Genomic DNA, 20,269 nt, shown 5'->3' with positions numbered 1-20,269 from the left:
TCCGTGGTTACACAACAGCTACAGGTGATGAATCTTGCATCCCTTGTTCCATTTTTCTTATTTCCCCGGATAATTGACCACACATTGTTTTCCAGCACTGGTCACAAGCTGCTTTTCTCATATATTTATATCTTATATATATTCTTCCTATATTTGCAACGTTCAGGTGAGTGGAACTTGTTTTCATCTTGCCTCTGATGGTGGATAAGTGGCATTTTGGAAATTAATGAATTTATCATAAATAAGTCTTTCTTACAGTGAACATTTACATGACTTTTTACTTTTATCTTCTCACCATAATCTAAATTCCAAGTTTAAAATCATAGGCAATGGACAAACTTGGTCCACTGCTTCTTTTAGCTGTGCTGCCTATTTGGAAATTCAGATATTTTCTCGGACTCAATCGCTCTTCTGTTCTTGACGTTGGTTTCCTGTGTTCAGTGCTGAAAAATTAGCCCCAGTGAACCATCATTAAGGAGATGTAAAATCTATTTAGGAGGTTAAATATTAGCTGTGGATGACAAAGGCTATATTTATATGGAGTAGTGGAGAGGAATAGAGCAGAATGGAAGAGGGCACAACAGGAGAGAAGGGAACATGACAGAATCAGAAAATGATAGAATATAATAGAATAGAATAGAGTAGAACAGAACAATTGAATTGAACTGAACACAATAAAATACAATGAAACACAATAGAATCAAGAAAAGTGCAGAACAAAACAGCACACAATAGATTAGACTATTAAAATTGATTAGAATGCGAAAACAACAACAACAAAAAAAAACAATCAAATAGATGCGTATAGAACAGCAGAAATATGAAATAAACCTGATTCTTTAAGTAACTTCTCAGAGTGTTTCCCTCTGGAAATAGCGTTGGAGTCATTCACATTCTTAATCCATCCATGGTTTAAACCCTGTTGCTAGTCCTAGTAAGGCTGCGGTGATCAGTTTAGAGTGGCATATTCTTCTAGTCTCTTTTCTTTCCTATTTTGAGACAAGGTTACAGCTGCAGAGGTTGGAACTGAAAGCTAGAGGCTGCATCCTGCCCATGCCCTCATGTTTGTCTCAGACAAGGACCCTCACTCATGTTCACATAAAGCCGAGCTAGGCTTGCTGACCCACGGATGTCAGTTCTGGAGAAAGTCTTGGAGAGGAGTTCGAGAGTGGTAGTAGTGGCCAACAATCAGGCCGTTTGCCTGTCAGCAGCCACAACTAAAGCCATAACCAACATATCATGAAAGTGTTGCTTGATTTGCTCAGGTGATTGGTTTCTAATAATCAGTCTCTCAGATCCACATTTTCACAATACCTAACAATCCTTAGGTTTGCCTACCAAATCATAGCCTATGGTTGGTATCAGCCTGTATCTTATTCAACCTGTCATTAGCCCCAAGGAGGCAGTTTTTCTGCCCTTACTCCATGGACATTATGTCTTTGAGAAAACCGCTCCACTGTAGAAGCTCACCACATCAGCTGCCTGCAGTTGGCTCCAGGGCTCACTAAGGTGTGTCTGCTCCCCGCAACAAACGAACAGAGCTTGATCACATTATGCCATTATGCATGTGGACAGGACAGACGGATTGAAAGCTGATGCTACAGCTGTTTGTTTTTTCTACCACATAGGGGCAAACTGTCATCTTGTCAGAAACTCTCCCACTGGATTGTGGAGGCTAAATCTGTCGTGTACAGTATAGTTTAAAAGCTCTCAGTCTGCGCTGGGTTTGAGGGCCCGTCCCTCAACAAGCATTGTCATGTCATGGGTACTGTTCAGGGGTATGTTGGTTCAGGATATTTTTGTGACAGCAAGTTGGGTTACTCTCACTTTTGTGCATTTAGAGGCTGATATGTCAAGTCTGTCAGTGGCGCACACCGTGCTGGAAGCAGACGGGTCAGGGCTAGGTTGGGAAAGATGTGATCTGGATCAAATTTCTGCTTACCATTGTTTCTTTCTGACTCAAAATGAAATCATGTTGTGTAAGTTGGAATTATACTGGCGTAGAAAATTCTTCATGTAAACATGTAAATCCTAATGTTTATTTTTTTTCACTTGCCTTCTTCTGTTCACCTCTGTAACAAAAAGTCCTTTTTTGTATTTTTTCTGTTTCCTGATTGCCCCCCCTCTAGTTTCCTGACTCTGTCTTTGATCTGTTCCTTTCCCCGTCTCTGTCTCTAGGAGCGGTTACTGCTATCCCTTCTACCGTCTCATATAGCCAGAGTGATGAAAGCTGAGATCATCCAGAGGCTACAGGGACCAAACTTTGGTCGAACTGAAAGCACCAACAACTTCCACAACCTCTATGTGCAGCGGCACACAAATGTCAGGTAAGGTTCCTTTTCCTTCATCTGTGCTTCCACACAATGAAGGTTATTATTTTTTGCTTTCAACCTACAATTTGATTCCTCCAGTACTATACTGTACTGTATACCCTCATCACTGTTCACCCCACATTTTCTGTTGTTCTCCTCTCTCTCGCTTGGATTGCTCCTAAACTCTGTGCCATCTTCTCTTGTTGGTGCTGCGGGTGCATCAGCCTGTTTCTGTGCTTCAGTCATCATGCATGTCTTCACTATGATCTGGGATTACACATTGTCTAGTGTGAAAGGAAGGTCGACTTTCCACACAGTGACATTCCACCACACCTTGTATTTCAACGATGTAATGCAAAAAGAACTCTTCAAGAGCTGTACAGTGACATCAACTTTAACAACAACAGCACAACTAGGCAGGTGCTGGTGATTTGACTACAAGAGCAACTCAGGGCAACTTGCAAAATATGGTGTAGTGTTTGTTCATGTTAGTTTTGTTAATTTGAGTTGTAGTTAGTTGTCCTTAATGTCACTGGGTCCATGAAGAACAGGATTACATTTCTTTGTATATTTCCTTTACGTTAAAACGAAGCTGACTTTGAACCTTGCACCATCTTCTTATTTCATCGCCATGGCAAAATTCAATTTAAACTAATCCACCTCCACTGTAATCTAAGGTCACTTTGCCAAATGGAGAGAAACCTATTTCCTCAGTTCTCAATGATACTGCTCTCCATGTTGTGTGAGTTCATAGAAATAGAGTAGAGTACACAAATCCTGGCTTACAGTAAGTGCCTCTCCATGGAATAGCCTCTAAAATCATGTTTTGCATCATTCTGGAGTTTCACAGGAAAAACAAAATCACTGTTTCTATTCTAAGTAGGCCTCAGGTGTCTGTGTGTGTGTCCTTGTCTTTTTCTGCCTCTTATTTTTGCAATAATAACAAATTCACAATGAAGAGGGCAATCTTTCCCAAATGACAAACTGACACTCAAGGACAGGTGGTAGTGTGGTTCTGCAGGGATCCTCCTACACTGCATAGTCAGTGTAGAGCCAAAACACCAGTTAACCATGTGCTCATCAGGAGCTCAGTGGGTTTGTGGAAAATAATGCTGCATAATTAATTCAAAGCAATCACATCAAGTGCAACTGGTCCAATAATAATTGTGTTAGATCTCGTTTCTTCTTGTTCTCTACAGCATTCTGTATGCTGACATTGTGGGCTTCACAAGGCTGGCCAGTGACTGCTCTCCAGGTGAACTGGTGCATATGCTGAACGAACTCTTTGGCAAGTTTGACCAGATTGCAAAGGTAAATGATTAAAACCCAATTTTATATATTTACACATTCATACAAAAGGGCTCTCTCTAAGCTTCAGATTAAAACAGTTACAGCAGAAAAGGATAAAAAGGAATGGTTCACACGTGCTGTATGTAAACTGTAAGACGATTTTCCAGTTGTGGTTTGGCCATTCAAGTAGTTCTGTATAAAGTTTTCTGTTGTACAGAGATGTTGTATTTGTATTTATAAGGGTATATTCCTTGTGGTCTTGTATAGAATTGTAATATACACTGTTGTACTGCCTAGTCTTTATGCGGTTCTCTAAACAATAGAGAAAATATTAGACACTTTCCAGTGTAATGCATTTCAATATTGCACTACTACAAGTATTCAGAGAGCCTTTGCCATTTCTAACTACCTTAAACTAAAGCATCTAAACTAAATAAAAACCCTTTATTTTCTCTTGAAGTGTTCAATAAGACGTTTGTGGTCTTGTTAAACCCATGAATAACCATGAATGATCCTGTAAACCCTACAAAATGTACAATAGAAATACCTTAATCATCATTTAATGATTATTTTTTATTTATCAACTAATAAATGCACTACAAACCACAATTCCAACTCACACTATCTGACCTTATTAATACTTTTAAGAAAGAATGTATTTAGATTTAATAGATAAACTAAACATAACAGAAAATAATTGTTTTACTTACTGCATATATTGCAGTCAGCCAATATTAACTTGTGTCTGAATCAAGCTGATGATTTCTAGTGCCCCCCTTTAAACAAAAATCACTGATCACAATGCACTAAGCAGCTGCTATTGAGAGGAGACTAAAATGATATTGCAGAAAGGAGCTATGGTGATCAGCTGTCATATAACCTAATGGCTGCTATTTTTGCAGCCCTGCTGTTTTTTGCTCGTAATGCTGACATGAGTAACCATTACTTATGTCCATGCCTTCATTATCATATGATCCACAATGAAACCAGGCAACAAATGATAGCTTATAAACAATAGCCTACAACAGGAAATTAAGGTAATATCATTGATAATCATTGATAGTCATTTTTAGTTTAAGTAGTAAAAGAGAAAAGATCTTACTGCTGAACTATTCAGCTGTAATATACTCAAATAGCTTTATTCATTTTGATACCAATTAGAATTTAATTGAATTTAACTGTGAATTGGATAATGAAGGAAAAGATATAGGTAAACTAAACACTGGATCATAAAAAAATGGTCAGGACAGCCGGACAGAGCATTCAGTCCTCAGTGCAGGTAGAACGATACTGTCAGCATGTAAAGGTACTCCTGCACATATGAATAGCAAGCTGGATAATGTATATCCCTAATGTATATGTATATTAGGGATAGAGTATATCATACTCTGAACATGATAATAATTAATATTTAAGTATAAGAAATAAAATCTAGTATACTAAAATTATTATTAACATAACATATTCATGAAGAAATCAGTCCTTCCTCAGGGGCACTAGTGGAAAATTGTAAATGCAAAATGTCTAGAAACAGCCCTGTACCAATTGACTGAATTAAAATAACTGAAAATGCACAAATTGGATAATTATAAAATAACAAGAAAGCCATGGCCTGTGTTAAACTGTCAGTCAGCTGGACCTTGAAATAAATGTTTTCTCTGTCCTGCGGCCATTATCGGCCTCCGTACCGACCTTCCCAGAGTGCTGTGCGTGTCGATAGCTGTAGGTTGTAGCCGCGTGGGCTGGTCTGAGTGTATCTCGCGGTCTCATGGGTGCTCAGCTATTCGGGTCTGAACAGTTGAGTCAGGCTCTCTCAGCTTTGTGTCCGGCAGCTCTGTCCTCCCTCCTGACGAAGTCGCAGTTATGTAAACCTGGCCCAGTGATGAGCTGTTACACATCCCACATGTGGAATGAGAGCTAACGTGTTACGTGTGTGGGTGTATGAGTTTAGGCTTGATGGATATGATTGTGCGTGTGAAAGTTTGTTTAGGTGAGAAAGTGCATGAGAAGTGTGATTGCTAATTATGGCCAGATTGTGATAAATGTACACTTCCTGTTTCACTTTATCCTAATTTGTCTCCTTCTCAATTTTTAAGGAAAATGAGTGTATGCGAATCAAGATCCTGGGAGATTGTTACTACTGCGTATCTGGCCTGCCTGAGTCTTTGCCTCACCATGCCAGAAACTGCGTGAAGATGGGCTTGGATATGTGTGAGGCCATCAAGTAAAATACCAGTTTTCTCCTTCTCTTTCTCTCTCTCTGTCTCTCACACACACAAACAGAAACACAAACAAACACATGCCTGTCAACCAGATTGAGCAGACGGAACGCCAGACTTGATTTCAGCTCTGTTTGAACTCCAGAGTAAACACAATGTGAATTTAACATGATAAGCCTCCCTACTGAATAAATAGAAATTTCCAACAAATGACAAAATATTGTCCTTCAGCCTCCACCCCCGCCCCCCCAATCTGAAATCATAAGTGGTTTTATGATAGCACCTTCTAGTTTTACAGTAATCCATCACAATGTCATAATTTCTGTCATGATAATTAGAAAGCACAGTTGAAAAAATTGTATGTAAAAAGTGTATTTTCATGAAAAAACAAAGACATGGAGAACTTGTACATAACATAACTCAAGAGCCATAAACTCTGAACAACAACCCACACCAGCTTTCACACACATCATTTCCTGCACCTTGGAATGAACCACCCAACCTTCACTGAAGAAAAGTGGACTGCTCATATCACTAGATATCTAATTAGCTGCTCAGCTGCAGCACATTGAACGAGTTTTTCCTAATTGTTGCCTAGTGCTTGTTCAAGATGGATTTGTTTGGTTTTCTGTATAATTATATAAGGTCTTCATTCTGCAGTATAAATAAAGTCATTTGATATGTATTTAATTTCAAATTAAGTGTAGAATATACTCTTGGTTTGATGTAACCCTTCTTCTCCCTCTTCCACACCTGCCTTTAAAATATTCCCTATTAATGTGCCTTTAATGACAAATATTGGAGGACAAAATCTACACCCCCTTTTTTGTGTATTTTTTTAATATAACCATTTTGTGACATCAGGAATTTAAGTTAATCAAATCAAGTAAATCATTAGCTAGTTCACACTTTCCCTTTGGAAGATTCAGTATCTTCCAAAGTGTTAACTAACTATTTAATAAAATGAATGAATGTCTTCTCCAACTTTTTTATGTTTGTTGATTGATGCAGTGGACCTGGTGAATTGTAGGGTACACTTAGTTCAACCCCCTACCACCCCACCTCTTCCTTATCCCCTTTTTTATTATAATAATAAAAAAAAAAAAACTATTAAGAACACATAAAAAATTACATTCCCATAATTTTATATGAATATTTTATATGATATGAAAGAAATGACTAAAGTGAAGTTTCCTTTTTCTGTCTGTTCTCTACACAGGAAAGTCCGAGACGCCACAGGAGTCGATATTAACATGCGCGTTGGTGTTCATTCTGGGAATGTTCTCTGTGGTGTGATTGGCCTCCGGAAGTGGCAGTATGATGTGTGGTCACATGATGTAACACTGGCCAATCATATGGAGGCAGGAGGTGTGCCAGGGTAAGATATAACCAACTATAAAGAACTTTTTTAGTTCATCTCACTTCTGTTGAAGTGTTACTTTGCAAAAGCCTCCAAATAGACACAGAGACATTTTAGTTTGTAAATCAGACAAGAAGCCAAGCTTTGGAAATTGACTAACACTTCCTGCTCTCTCAGTGATTAATGTTCAGTTGCACTTTAGCAAGTCAGTGAATTCCCATCTGCTTCACTGCAGTTCCATGTGGCCTAAAGTAAAAGTGATCAAGTCTCAAAGGCCAGCAGTACGATCATATCATTATTTAGAGTTTCCGTGGAGAGTCAGTATCTAAAGGAGGTTGTTCTGAAGGCATTTTCACTATTAAAAGAAACACTGAATAAATGTAATTTCATTTAGATTTTTAATTTGATTTATCAAACACTGCCATGAAACATTGCAGTGGACGGTCCTACATAAAAGAATGTTAATATGAGTAGTGTCTTAAAATCAATGTTGGCTGAACCCCAGCAAACCACTTAAAACCAAATGGGATGGAACAGCATGTTGATGTGTTCCAGCAGCAGCACAAACAAAATACACAAGACTCAGCTGAAAATATCTAATGTATATGCATAAGTGCTGTGCTCAGTTACCAACTTGTTTTACATTAGTAACTGCATGCATACAGTATACTGTGCAGGCATGGGCCACGTCAATTACTGCCACCTCATTTGACCAATCAGCTCTACATGTGTTATGTGGCCATTAGGTCTGTCATCCCAGCACTAACAAGCATCTGAAAATTGTCTTGTGGTTATGTGTGTGCTACTGTGAAAATGAGCTCTCCAGTGCCACCACGTTGTCTCACTGGGCTGCTAATGCTTTGTCTCCTCTCATGCCTGATGAAAGGCTTCTGAAAAATATGCCAGCTGAAAAAAAAAAACATATTCCCATCCATCTCCTCTTGCAAGGGTAACAAACAAAGCTAAAAAAGGAAGTAATGCAGGTTGGTATAATTGCAAAACTAGAAAGTAAAAAATATGTTTGATGGAGCTGTTAATGGCACAATTACTCAAGCTGTTAACCTCTCATCATCTGTCCACTTCTCCTGTCTAGGAGGGTCCACATCTCTTCAGTCACGCTGGAGCATTTGAAAGGATCATACAAGGTGGAGCCCGGAGATGGACAGAGCCGAGACTCGTACCTGAAAGAACATGGGGTGGTCACCTATCTGGTCATCAACCCTAAGGTCAGACTCCAACACCCTATTATGATCTATATAGTGTCTATCTATGCATGAAGATTTGCATACTATAGCTCTTAGTTTACAGCAGCAATGATATATACAGTAAATTATATGTACAGTTGCACAATGTTTTCATATGATTAACATCTTCTGTTGTTCACTAAGTCACATCTTTACTGAACACACTGACACTCAGTAAAGATTTTGTTTGAAGTAAAGCCCCATTTCACTCCTTGAGACACTGTGCAGCTTCTCCTGGCAAACCAGGACATAAAGTGCTGGTTAAGGACATTTGAGAGATCTGCTTTTTCTGTGAACTTTCTGCTGAGAACATCTCTATATAGAATATGCTGTTGGCATCCAGTCTGTGCTCAGTGTTTCTGGCTTGGCAAATGAAAAATCGTGCTGAACAGTCCTCTGCCTTCCTAATCCCTCCATAACTTGGCTAAGATGCACCCACCCCCTTAAATATCTGCTCTAAGACCTTCTTTTTTACCTCCTTCAGGCATGCTGTGTTCACTTTCTGCTTGATTCATACACCTTGTGCAGCAGTGGAAATCATTTTATAAAGGAATAATGTTTCAGTGCACGTTTTGGAAATCATTGACAGTGATAACAGGAAAAACCACAATGTCCTATCAGCCAAAATCTGGTTCTTTGGCTCCTTTTCGTTGTCTGTTTCTGTTTTTTCTTCATCTTTCTTCATCTTTTGAGTCCGCGCCAAAGAGCTTGACCGAGGATTGGTAGCTTTCCCACAAAGCCATCGCGTAACTTCAAATTCTCTCCCAGTTTTCCGAGTGCAGATTGATTCACTAGCACAATGTTCCAGCTTCTGTGTAAGCTGTGAAATTTGCAAGAAAAACACATAAAGTGAACAATGTGGTTTTTTGCTTGCGGGGGCATCAGGTGTCCAGTGAACTGAAACAAAAACGTTCACTTAGCAGCTGTTAAGTGATCAAGCATGTTTTGTTTGATTGTGATAATCGCCTATCAGTATGCCAGAGAAAGAAAAAGCCATCTATCTGTGCTGACATCTTGTGTTCAACGAGCAGGAACATATTCCAACACACTTTATCAGTGGGCAGAATATGTCCAAGATCTATTCTGCTGTGTTGTTGCATATACACCAGCTGTGGTTCAGTTTTGAAATGAGAAGTTATTTCAGCAGTCTCGCAGGCTGCATGTTATCAGCTGCCTTTTTAATAGCTCACTCTATTCTGCAGTTTAACTTTTTTCAGGGGATCTGGTATCCTGTTTATGAATGCAGAACAGCAACACTGGAGTAGAGGGACCTAATTTACTCTTGCTCCATGCAGCCCTACAGTAATGAACTAAACCTGCAGTTTTGAGTCTATTTTGCGCTTCTGGGTATTTTTTGTTGTGGTAGCTTTTCTTCTCACCAAAATATTATTACTTCATTGGAAGTCTTCACAGAAATACAATAAGATGCTGCTGTGTAACCTTTATTTACCTTAATAGGGATAGTTTTTCAATATGTTACCAGATATTAGAAAAGCCTGTGGGTGTTTGATGACATTTTCAAGCAGAACTGAACGAATCAAGGCAAAATATGGAGCATGGATCACTGGAGATGTCATTTCCATTGTCACTGTCATTGATTGGAACTGTCAGAGCTGGTCAGTACATTCAGAGGAAACGAATGCAGCCAATATGGACAGTGTTTGTTCAAATTATCATAGCCTTTTGTACCTTGTTAAATCAGTACCTACTGCTATCCGCAATTAACATAAATCCACAAAGGTGTGGGGTTGTCATCTTTACCTTATTCTACTTATGAAAACTGAATTATCCACTCCGTCTTGAAAGAACTGCTGTCTGGCTTTGTGTGGGGCAGTGTTTCTGTCAGATGTAAATTAGAGTTCTGTTTGAGGAGAGAAGCAGTATCTGAAAACACTAACAGGCCAGTCACAGATGTCAAGAGCTGTCGATTGAACACCATTCTCAAAGAGCCTTGTCCTTTCACTTTCCGCACATTGACAGCTGGACTATCAGACACTTTGTAGTAGTACTACAGTAGTAGTAGTAGTAGTATATACTCCAGCTTTTTCCGGAAGTAGGGTTTGTACATCAGTGGGCACAAGATGCATTGTACAAGTGTATAGGTTATACAGTATATATATGGTATATATATATATATATATATATATATATATATATATATATATATAATAGTCGACAACTCAGTCATAACATGATGTTAATGATGTTTTGTGTCTATTTTTTTTTCTTAACTGTTGATTTTCCTAGACTGAGCGGCACAGCCCTTTGCTCGGTGTACGCTCCCGTCCTTCTCTGGATGGAGGAAAGATGAGAGCGTCTGTCAGAATGACTCGTTACCTGGAGTCGTGGGGAGCAGCAAAACCCTTTGCCAACCTCCACCATCGAGAAAGCATGACGACAGACAAGATCAACACTACTGTGAGTGCAGTGCAACACTCTGCAGCTCATATGCACAAATAGAGGCAGATATGAATTGCTTTTAGGTAGAACTATTTATGGTGTGACACTTGTTTCAGGATGTTCCAATGGGGCAGTACCACTTCCAGAGACGGGAAAGGTGAGCTAGCAGCAAGGCTCAATAATCATGACACGTGTAATCTTTATCACTTACTGTATGAGGGAGTGTGTTTATTGTATCTCCATGTTTAAATGCGTCCTGCTCCCTCTTCAACTGTAGGTCAAAATCTCAGAGGAGGAGGTTTGAAGAGGAACTCAATGAGAGAATGATTCGCACCATTGATGGGATCAACTCACAGAAGTAAGCACTGTGTCTGTGCCACATTGCACACTCACAAATCATGCACGTTCTCTTCAGATAATTGTAGGAAGGTAGAAGAGATACAAATCAACATCTTGAGTCAGAAAACGCATCTTTAAGACTTTTCTGTTCTCGAAGTTTCTCAAGAAATGTCAGTCAGTGTCAAAATTGCAGTGTGGTTGCACTGAGCACCTAACCACACTGTTTGATCTTGTTTTATCTTGCAATTTTTAAATAAATTACAGTTATTTGCTGTGTTGTACTGTAATTGCAATTCTGAAATCTTTTCCAAGTGTTCATGTTATTAATGCCCAAAACAGTTCATCTGGGCATATTCACTTCTCTGTAGTTAGTGTTTAAAGCTCTCGTTCGTTCTTTCTTTACTTTCTAAAGAAAGCGGTGTTGTCTTTGCATGTTTCAAATGTTTCAATATTGCCGAGCCTGGTTCTGTCTACTGTCTGAATCTGTCTGTTTCGCTTCTGTCCCCAGACAGTGGCTGAAGTCTGAGGACATCCAGAGGATTTCATTGTTCTTTCACAACAAAGCTCTAGAGAAGGAGGTAGGCGAATGCATACAAAACACCTGCCAGCTTTGTTTGCTGGAGGAACACATCAATGGCATTGTGTGGGTATCCGTGAAACAGAGGCCATTAAGGGTACAACCTGCATCATGTAGGACAATGGTTATCTACTGTATAGTTTATGTTAAACATTTACAGATTATCTTGTTTTGTGCCATCTACTTTCTACATTCCACATAGTAGTCATGTATATTTCTATATGGTGCCGGTTCTGTGTTAATGTTGAGTCTGCCTGCTCCTGTGTACCACAGCCGCGTAATGTTGCACCAGATTTTCCTCTTCTCTGCTTCATCTTCTCTCAACAGTACAGATCCACAACCTTACCAGCCTTCAAGTACTATGTCACCTGCGCCTGCCTAATATTCTGCTGCATATTCATAGTGCAGGTCCTCGTCCTGCCCAAGTAAGTTTGCACTCCTTCGTAAGATTTACACTGCACACTCCCTGTAGCATCAGCCAACTCCAGCTGTGGCAGCAGGTTGATGTGAAAAAGCCATTTGACGCCAGCTGTCTCATCAACAAGACCAGGCTGAATCGAAAGAGCCAGGGGAGCAGGAGGCAGAATGCTAAAAAGCAGATGGAAATGAAAGAGCATCATGTCTCCTAGTGATTATAGATCAGGTGAATCAAAGTGTGGCGTCTCTTTAATAGCGAGGAAAGAAATTCACGGTCATGCTAATTTACTGCATCTGGGAGCCAAAGGTGTAATTCAGCATCTGAGAGGCCATTGATTTTCTAATTCACCTCTCTCTATCTGTGCTCTGGTTGTCGCAGCATTACACACATTTAAAGGTGACATCACGTGTTGTATGGCAGAAAGCATCAAACGAGACATACTGTGTTCTTCCTTAGAAAAACCGATACACAAACATAACTTCACAAACGCTACTGCTAGTGTAACAATTCACCATGATTCAGGCGTAGAATACAGGAGGAGCTTCATTACTTTTATTGCTCTGGATGGTACTGCAGAGAGCCAAGAGGTGCCAGAAGAGTTTAGAGTAATTTGTATGTGTGTGTGTGTGTGTGTGTGTGTTGCAGAACTGCTGTGCTGGGGATCTCCTTTGGCCTGACATTCCTGCTGTTGGCTTTGATCCTGCTCCTTTGCTTCGCTGGTCACATTCTGGTTGGTTTGCATTGATTTTCTTTTCGTCCTTATCTTTAGATATTTTATATATGTGTGTGTGTGTGTGTGTGTGTGTTTGTGTGTGTTTCTTTTTCTTTTGTACCTTGGTTATTGTTTCATATTAATGGTGTTGTTTTAATCAATTATTGATGTGATGATTATCTCAGCGGTTTGATGTTCAACCTTGAAGCTGCTATTAAAACCATCTCCTCCATCACCAGATTTATTCCCACAGAGTCCAACAACACAAGCAGCCCCATTTTTTCCTGAAACTGCAGAAACATCAGCCTGTTTCCTGATTAACATTGCATTGCGGCTGTATTTGCTGGCAGCATTACCTAACCTGAACCATCCATTATTATTTTTCTATGAAAAAGACAAACATTTCTAATGAGACTCTTCCTGCTGAACCTCTCTCTTTTATACCTCCATTCATCCTGTTGCTGCTGCTGTTTGTCACACAGCACAAGTAGAGGGATGGCTATTATTTCTGAGCTACTACAGCTGCCTTTCAAATGTTTTACATGGACAATTAATACATGATTTCTCCCTGAAGAACCCATCTTGCTTTTTTTTGCTTCTCAAGAGTGTTAACACATAGTAAGTGGGTCACTTCTAATTAACAGGAGGTTATTATTAAATTTAGCTTTGTTCTGACCCACATGCTAGCTTCTTCAATATGTTCTCAATAAAAGCTACTGTGATCACTGAGCATATAATTAAATGAGAGGCCTCAATGTGTGTAAATACTGTGTGTGTGTGTGTTAGCTCCATGCGCCTGGCTGAGTTTTTGTAAGTCATTATTAATGGGGCATATTGTAGTTAAAGGATATGCTCTGTTCATCTGTGAAAGAGCGTATTACATGGTTATTGTGATCAAACACATTTCTTGGAAAATGTCTTCTCAAGTCAAATGTGCTCAGCTGTTGCTAAGAGAACACTGCACCGTAATCACAACAGAAAATAGGTAAGACCCGAAGAAAGATGTGAAATGCACTCTGGCAATCAGAGTCAGAAAAGGAAAATCTGAACCCTTGTTCAGTTTCTACAATCACAAAGACAAGAACTCAATACCTGTTAAAATAGTTCAGAGTCAAATATGAACACGATGTTCTGAAAAGTGAGAAACATGAATAAATGGTCGCACTAATATGCACTTAAAAAAGACTTCAGATAGGAACTTGACGAATTCCAGGAGAACTCTAAAATGATGGAGGTGTTGAAAGTTGCTTATTCAGAGGATCATCGAGACTGAGCTACATTAATAACATTTTACCATCCCAGTGTTCTTTCTATTTCTAAGTCACAAGATCAAAGCGGAAGAAGCCACTAGAAGATGGCAGTTTTCTAGTAGCATGAGCAGGAAGAATTAGACATTTACTGTAACTGTGACTTGTTTAATATGTTTTTTTCCACTGCTTCGCACTCTATTTTCATTCCCGCTATTTCTTTGCATTCACAGCAGGGAAGAAAGGGTTCCTTCTGCTCTCTAACCTGGTTCCCCACTTCCTCCCGCTTCATCGTCACCAATAACCCCTGGCTACGACTGGTTCTCACCATGACAACCACTGCTCTCATACTGGTGATGGCCATTTTCAACATGGTGAGAAGAGATGTTTGAAAATGTTGAAAACGTGGTTTGTCTGGTTCATATGTTCATAACATATCGTGGTAGCCATGCTGGTTGGGTGCCTTCAATTCGGAATAAGTGCTAACCCTAACCATGACATCACACCTGCTTCTCCATGTGGGAGCCACACATATAGCTACAAACCTGACTCCTAAAAATTACATCCTTATTCAGTTAAATCGCAAACATAAATTAAAGGTTTTTTTGGGAAGCATAATTTCAACTAGGTTACATTGTCTGTTACAACAACATGTTGACAATAACAGTTTATTAATATAAATGGCAAGTTGCATATGTTGATACTGATCCATTTCTGCCTAAACATCTGATGTTCATCAACCAGTTTCCTTTCCTGTCAAAATATTGAATCTTGCAGTACAGCACTTAATACACTTAAATACTGTAATTTGACATATTTTAGATGCAACTAAAAAGAACCAATAAGAGTGCACCCCAACCAATGCTTTGCAATTTGCTTCCATTTATAATTGTTGCGAGTCATTCATTCATTCAAATAAGAAGCCTGTGTGTACTTGCAGTTTAGTTGCATAGAAATATCATTTTTAGGAGACACGGTGGTTGGAGCCACTTAAATTTGGACTCATCAGACCAAAGTACAGATTTCCATTTCTTGTTTTTCTTGGCTCGAGCAGTTCTTTCTCCCTCACTAGTGGATTAGTGGTTTCACACAGTCTCCTCTGAACAGCTCATGATGTTGATGCTTCTGCTGCTTGAGCTCTGAGAAGCACAGGCATGGGCTCTAATGTAGGGTCCTGTTAATTGGCTGTTTCAGAAACTGGGAACTTTAATGAACTGTTGGCGTTAGTTTCTCAGGGTAGCCCTTATGAGAGCCAGTCTCACCAGAGCATTTGACGTTGTTTGCAAAATGCATTTTTGTGGATTTACTAACTTTCATATCATAAAGTAATAATGGCCTGTAACGTGACTACAGTACTGTAACATGATGCTGTGTTGTATATCCAACGCCACCTCTGCACATCATCATTGATCCCCCGTAAACAGATTAAGAAAGCAAGTTATCCCAACAACTAATAATATAATTTGGTATATGTCACCACACTCAGCTACATGAACAGTAGCTCTTGTCCCCTGGGTGAATCATTACACCACAAACATAATCTAACCGAGTCTTGTTGCTGTGATGTTTCAGCATCAAGTCAAACTATTCTTTCTGTTCTGTTCGTCAGTTCTTTATGGAGGATTCTGGAGGAGATACGGAGGACATCCTGACAGCTACTCCACCTGAAGCCGCGTTAACTACTCCACCTGTGAATCTAACTAATACCAGCCTGTTGGACTACCTGGAACTAAATACAAATCAAAACAAATTTTATTTGCCAGTAAGTTGAATAGTGAGAGTTTAACAACACAGGCTGCAAAGGCAATACATATATAAGAGTAAATAAACATGTTAAATAAAAAACCTACGAATCAAGCAGAAATAACATATCATCAGCCACATCATATAGGTTTTGTAGCAACATTCTAGTAAAAGAAAAATATTTGAAAAAGTTACATAGTGGAACTTCAAATACACAGATCCTGTGTGGGAATGATCCCAGTGCTTAAGCATTTACTGAATAAACATCTGCCAGTGATCACTGTTACACAAATACATCTCTTTACCACAAAAGAAAAAAAAATTCCAACACACAACCATTCAGCCTTTCTCCAGTTTCACAAGGAAACTTTGTGTGGCTGTTTCAAATCTGTAAGGTCGACATTGTTTTAGAAAAGACAGATTAGGGAAACCAAGGTGTGTATTTGAGTCATCAGCTGTGCCATGTTATCAGACACACGGGGAAATGATTAAAGCCTCATTGTCCTGTTTAGTCTCAGTAATTGTGGTTGTAGTCATTCGTTTACCATTAGTTTCACTGCTTGCTGTTACATAAACACAGCGTGTTTGTTGTATAAGAATATTGACATATTCTGGTGTCAGTATGCAAACTCTAGTTCTGTTCTTGCTTCAAAACTATATGGAGGCTGAGTCATCCCTGTTAGAGCAGCACATTTACTGAACGCATATAACACAACAAACATGATCACATCCCGTTATAGCTTGATATAGACATTGAGTATGATACAGCTCTCACAAAAAGCATAGTTCCAGGTCCCACTCTTCTTCAATTCTATAGAAAAGTTTCTTTAACCATCGTCCTTTTCTCACTTTCTCTCTCTAGTACTTCATCTACTGCTGTATCCTGGGCCTAGTGTCGTGCTCAGTGTTCCTGAGGATCAACTATGAGCTGAAGATGGTGGTGATGCTGGTTGCCGTGGTGATTTACAACATTATCATCCTCCAGACACACGCCTTACTGCTGGATGGTTTTAGCAAAGCACCGTACCCCACTGATAACCTGGATAGGTACCTGCAGGCTTACACACACACACACCCCTTTTCAGTCAGTCACCCTCTCTACTTCCTAATCTAGGCAATAATAAACCTATTATTAGGCCCACTTAAGGTCAATCCTATCTGTCTGAAACCCTCTGACCCTGCAGCCTCCTCACGCCAGTTGAGCACAGCCTATTAAAATGATTAATGACACTGCTAGACCCAGGTCCTGTAGGAAAGACTAGCGCTGAGGTAGCAATATCCCATATGCCTGCCGATCAAGTGTAACCCCTGGAGAGGAGGATGATGAGTGGCAGGATGAGATACAGCAGTCTATGTTGATGGAGCAGAATTCGTTTTTCACATTTGACTGACAGCCAGAGTTTCACTGCTGAAAAAAAAATCCATCATGCAAAAAGTTTTCGGGGCAGTAAGAGAGACAGGTGAAAAACACTTTTTTTTCTCTCTCTTTCTCACCTTGGCTTTATTAGCACGGAGAACGTATTGTTGTTGCCATAGCGCTGGGATATATATAAATAAGCACAGTGCTAAATGAAAAGGAAAAAAACAAGCACTGTCTAATAAATCTCTTTTATTTCTTGACAAGCATTAATTTCCACTCCATTACCTTGAAAGATGTATTTTACAGTCCTAGTTCTGATAATGAATTCATGGCATAAAGTTGTCTCATTACAGTTTGGTCAGTGTGCTTTAAGTAGCGTCACTCTAATTAGTGTTTGTACACCAGTAAAAGCAAGTTGATACATGCAAAGCATGTGATGTAGAGGAGATTTTAGTTTCAGTGGTCCCTGTAATGTGCGGTACCTCATTGACAGGACCATGCCAGTGATTTTTAACCACGTTTGAATGTGCTCTTCCTACACTCTAGGGAGATATTTAATTCCATTCATTTAAATACAGCACAGCGTGTCACAGTTAATATATCCCAGTGAACACTGTGTCTGCTGCAGTGTTGTCAAATTTACATAATTGTCACACAGTAATGCTCAGCCTTTAAAATAATCAGCCTGTGCTTTACCACAGGAGAACACAATACAGTAAGTGACCGAACCAGACATGCTTCTTGAAGAATATAAGTTAATTTCCATAATGTATGAAAATTTATTTAAACAGATGTTTGTCAGGGCGGCTGTAAAATCACGTAGCTGGCAGTCATCCAGTGATAACAATAAAGGGGTACAGCGTGTCAAAATCACTATGTTCTTTTGAAAATAAGGTAGATGTTGTTCCATGGTTTTCTTACCGTTAGCACTCCCCATAGAAATAGCAAAGCCAAACAACAGTTTGCCCATCTCCCTACTCTGTCTGTGGCACCCAGTCCCATCCTCCATTATCACTACCAGAGATGCAAATCTTTTAGAATGGGTCACAAATATGAATGGTCTTATTTTTTGATAAGTCTAAATAATTCCATAGAACAGCTTGGTATAGTAGTAAAATAGTGAATTGGGTGCTGACTATGTTCAGCCGGTTCAGAGCTCTGTGGCACAGAGGAATAGGATATGTCGGGGTTGTTGATACATAAACATTTCTTCTTAGTCGGATCAGTTTATTGGTCATTTCTATTTTTTGATGGCATTTGTTGATTATGAAGTATTACTGTAACATTTTGACAACGGATGATCAACATGTTAACTGTATTATCTCTCTCTCCCTCTCTTTCGACAGACCAGGAGTCCTGAAAGATCTAAAGACAATGGGTTCTGTCTCTCTTTTCATCTTTTTCATCACCCTACTGGTTCTAGCCAGGCAGGTCAGTAGGATTCTTAAGCTGGCCACCACAATGCTACATATGATTTACAGTATACACTAGTGCAGTTATAGCCTACATTTTCTAACCTGCCTTTTTCAGAGGATGAGCGAAATACGAGTTAATTTAAAATTCTGGTTACGCCTTTCCAGCATATGAACCTGTGTTAAAGGATGTGGCTCAACATGCTATCTTCAGATGACTTGTCCAGCTGCACTGCCTCCATCTCATCTGCGTTCACTTCATATGAAAGCTAATCTCAGCTGACACAGATTTGGTATTCATGTTTTATCTATTTTGAGGATACCATCCATCATATCTGACCCCAAAACAGATGTCCTGGACCGAAAGAGTTTCTGTACCCAAAACTGGGGTGTTCCCTGAGAGCCACAGTTGGTGCAAACACGTCCATGTGTTGTTCTCATTCTGGGTCACTGCCACCAGCAGGCATTTGTTTTGGAAACTCTTTGTTACTGTCATGTCGTGGTCCAGGCTCCTATCAGGGGCTTTAGAGGGTTTGCACTGCCAGATGCTGTTTGGGTTTAAAGTAATGCAGTAAAATAATTCATCAGTTATCCTAATTTTTATGGAAGCACGTCAAAGGTGTTTAGAGTGACCTTACTCACGGCCCTTGGCAGATATGTACGAAAGCTGGTGCTGGAAGTGAGGGTACAGTTTCTAAGAGCATAAATTTTTTTGTATGCCTTCAGCCTTCTTTTAATAAATTTGCCTTGCTAAATTATCATTGTCACCCCTAATGAGCCCATTCCCAGCCATTTAGTTTGAAGGAGGAGAAAGAAGGTTAGGAGAATTAAGTCATCTGGAATTCATCCCTGTAGAACAGATGCATGATGGAGCAAAGCTCATTTGCAGCCTTCTTAGCTAGTTTCTAAATGGCATCTGGAATGAGATGAGTTCCTTCTGGCCTAGTTTCTATTCTCCTGGAGGTACTGGAGTTCCTGTCTTCACTAGTGAAACTAGTGCTCAAACTGTACATACACATATGTATACATGCATAAATGGGTCAGACAACGATCCTTAGAGGGCTGGAAGCTAGTCTATATTTCTATTTCAGCCTCAGGCTATCAACACTATAGTACCCGATTGCAGCATAGAGCTGTAGAGGCCATCGTTGTTGGAGGCTTCTAAATTGGCACCATACATTAATCTCAAGGGGAAAACCTTTACTGCACGCATAGATCATCCAGACTGCTATCCTAACACATGCTCCCACACGCACCCCTACACAAACCAGACTCAATACTTAAGTAAAAGTGCAAGTATATTGAGCTCTGCTCAAGTAACTGTACAACCTCTAAATGTTACTTAAAGTACAAAAGTAAAAGTAGTTCAATAAGAAAATGGTGTAACAATTTAAACTTTGATGCTGGCGATAACATAAATGTAGAAGTCATGTTGTGATTAATTTTTCAAAGGTGAAAATGTGTTGGTGACTAGAGACTGTGGAACAGTTCAGGTGGAGCTGATACAGCAGTCTTTTATATCATGATTTTTGTAAAAATGTCATTCTGCGAAAAATTTTTAATAAATGTAATGGAGTAAAGTACGGTATTTTCCTCTGATTTGTAGTGGAGTATAAGTAACAAAAATACTCGAGTA

General features: G+C 39.5%; 1 protein-coding gene across 5 annotated transcripts in view; it reads left to right on the top strand.

Moving 5' to 3' along the window:
* adcy2b (adenylate cyclase 2b (brain)) overlaps positions 1-20,269 on the top strand; it is a 42,668-nt gene that overhangs the window by 15,568 nt on the left and 6,831 nt on the right. For 3 of the 5 annotated variants that reach the window (XM_026349283.1, XM_026349280.1, XM_026349284.1), the window contains 15 exons: positions 2,179-2,327; positions 3,512-3,623; positions 5,699-5,826; positions 7,041-7,199; positions 8,275-8,407; positions 10,673-10,843; positions 10,942-10,982; positions 11,103-11,183; positions 11,673-11,742; positions 12,069-12,166; positions 12,805-12,889; positions 14,352-14,492; positions 15,728-15,880; positions 16,724-16,908; positions 18,568-18,652. In XM_026349283.1, the coding sequence (XP_026205068.1) occupies positions 2,179-2,327; positions 3,512-3,623; positions 5,699-5,826; positions 7,041-7,199; positions 8,275-8,407; positions 10,673-10,843; positions 10,942-10,982; positions 11,103-11,183; positions 11,673-11,742; positions 12,069-12,166; positions 12,805-12,889; positions 14,352-14,492; positions 15,728-15,880; positions 16,724-16,908; positions 18,568-18,652 (1,791 nt within the window). The remainder of the gene's footprint in view (positions 1-2,178; positions 2,328-3,511; positions 3,624-5,698; positions 5,827-7,040; positions 7,200-8,274; positions 8,408-10,672; positions 10,844-10,941; positions 10,983-11,102; positions 11,184-11,672; positions 11,743-12,068; positions 12,167-12,804; positions 12,890-14,351; positions 14,493-15,727; positions 15,881-16,723; positions 16,909-18,567; positions 18,653-20,269) is intronic. The other 2 variants (XM_026349281.1, XM_026349282.1) reach the window with 2 other exon arrangements.

This window comes from Anabas testudineus, chromosome 11 (genome assembly GCF_900324465.2).
Source record: "Anabas testudineus chromosome 11, fAnaTes1.2, whole genome shotgun sequence".
NCBI lineage: Eukaryota > Metazoa > Chordata > Actinopteri > Anabantiformes > Anabantidae > Anabas > Anabas testudineus.
Note: the sequence above shows the minus strand (reverse complement) of the source record. Positions and strands in the feature narration are given on the sequence as shown.